This window comes from Pinus tabuliformis, chromosome 1_1, assembly GCF_031772625.1.
Source record: "Pinus tabuliformis cultivar Carrire ecotype Pingquan chromosome 1_1, CPIR1, whole genome shotgun sequence".
Lineage (NCBI taxonomy): Eukaryota > Viridiplantae > Streptophyta > Pinopsida > Pinales > Pinaceae > Pinus > Pinus tabuliformis.
The window spans coordinates 959,569,741-959,570,941 of NC_142297.1; the positions used below are offsets into that span (position 1 = coordinate 959,569,741).

General features: G+C 40.5%; 1 protein-coding gene across 1 annotated transcript; it reads right to left on the reverse strand.

Moving 5' to 3' along the window:
- Positions 1 to 551: 551 nt before the first annotated feature.
- Positions 552 to 1,201, reverse strand: LOC149217671 (ricin B-like lectin R40G3). The gene is made up of 2 exons (XM_089391399.1): positions 995 to 1,201; positions 552 to 759 (listed from the first exon to the last, which is right to left on the reverse strand). The coding sequence occupies exons 1-2, from the start codon at positions 1,184 to 1,186 to the stop codon at positions 571 to 573; spliced, it is 381 nt and encodes a 126-aa protein (XP_089247525.1). The 5' UTR covers positions 1,187 to 1,201; the 3' UTR covers positions 552 to 570.

The following is a 1,201-nucleotide window of genomic DNA, read 5'->3' on the forward strand; positions in this document are numbered from 1 at the left end:
GATGGATGGAGGACACACCAATGGCACTAGACATCAATTGAGAAACCAGAATCACAAATCTAGACCAAGATAAGGGACTCAAAAGGATGTTCTTCAACACATAAGAGCCATCACTGAAATGGATAGGAAGACCTCGATGTTATTCTAGGGTGAGCCATGTATAGTCAATGCACTATAAAATACCCACCTCGATGTCATTCTAGGGTGAGCCATGTATACTCGAGCTTTGAACCACTACCAGACAGTAACCTAAAAGCTTCCCAGTCTGCCAGAATCACTTTAGAATTGTGGCCAAAAATTGTTGTTTTTAGTCTGTTGTTTAGCCTACTCTATGCAGTAGCAGTCATTCATCGGCTGGTATATCTAATGTTTGTTCTGCAGGAACTCGAAGATAATGACTGGTATATTGGTTTTATGGAACACAGCTCACAAATTCCAGATTAATACTGACCTGTTTGCCTTTGGAATCGAAATAGGCAAAACAAACATCACATTTGCAGATGACTTTGTTTAAATTCATTCAAGTTTTTGCTTAAAACTTGTGAAATGTCTCTCCCAGAATTTTACTCATTAAATCTGGTTTAACCTGCTTTCATTCAAAGCTTCATTTGTCCCTGATAGTATGACAAAACTGACCTTATCCTTCTTTGCACGTCCATGCCTCAATGCCTGGCCTGTAGCTTTGTTTACAAGGGCAAATGCAGGAAATCCTTCATCGTCCTTGGCCTTCACACTCCATGAAGTATCCATGATCCATTGCTGCGGATCAAAAACATATAATCGACCAATCATTTCACATACGCACAGCAAATACTAATCTCTGTCACAAACCTTGTTTGTGTTTGGGTTGTTTACAAAAACAGAGAGCAAAATTTAATCTCTACCATCAACCAGATTTGGGTCTGGTTCACACATACATACATATAAAAATCTAATCTCTCTCACCAAACTGATTTGGGTCTTGTTCAAAGAGAGAAAAAGTGATGTCACCAACCTGGCTTGGGTCTGATTCATTTGCCGGAGCCATGACAACACTGCCATTTCTACCAGCCAAGAAGAAATCAGGATTGGCTTCACAGTATATCTTCACAATCTCTCCTTGAATAGGTTGTGGATACTGACTCCCATGAGGAGCCTGATATGGCTGCTGGGGCTTAAGGTGGTGGTGTCCAAATGGGTTATGCATTCTCTTAGACCTGCA

What these genes read in the sequence shown, in the direction of transcription:
- LOC149217671 (XM_089391399.1), bottom strand. Translation starts at nt 1,186, where the DNA reads ATGCATAACCCATTTGGACACCACCACCTTAAGCCCCAGCAGCCATAT. An exon ending in ATGAATCAGACCCAAGCCAG is followed by an intron (nt 760 to 994) that starts GTTGGTGACATC and finishes TTTGATCCGCAG; the next exon opens with CAATGGATCATGGATACTTC.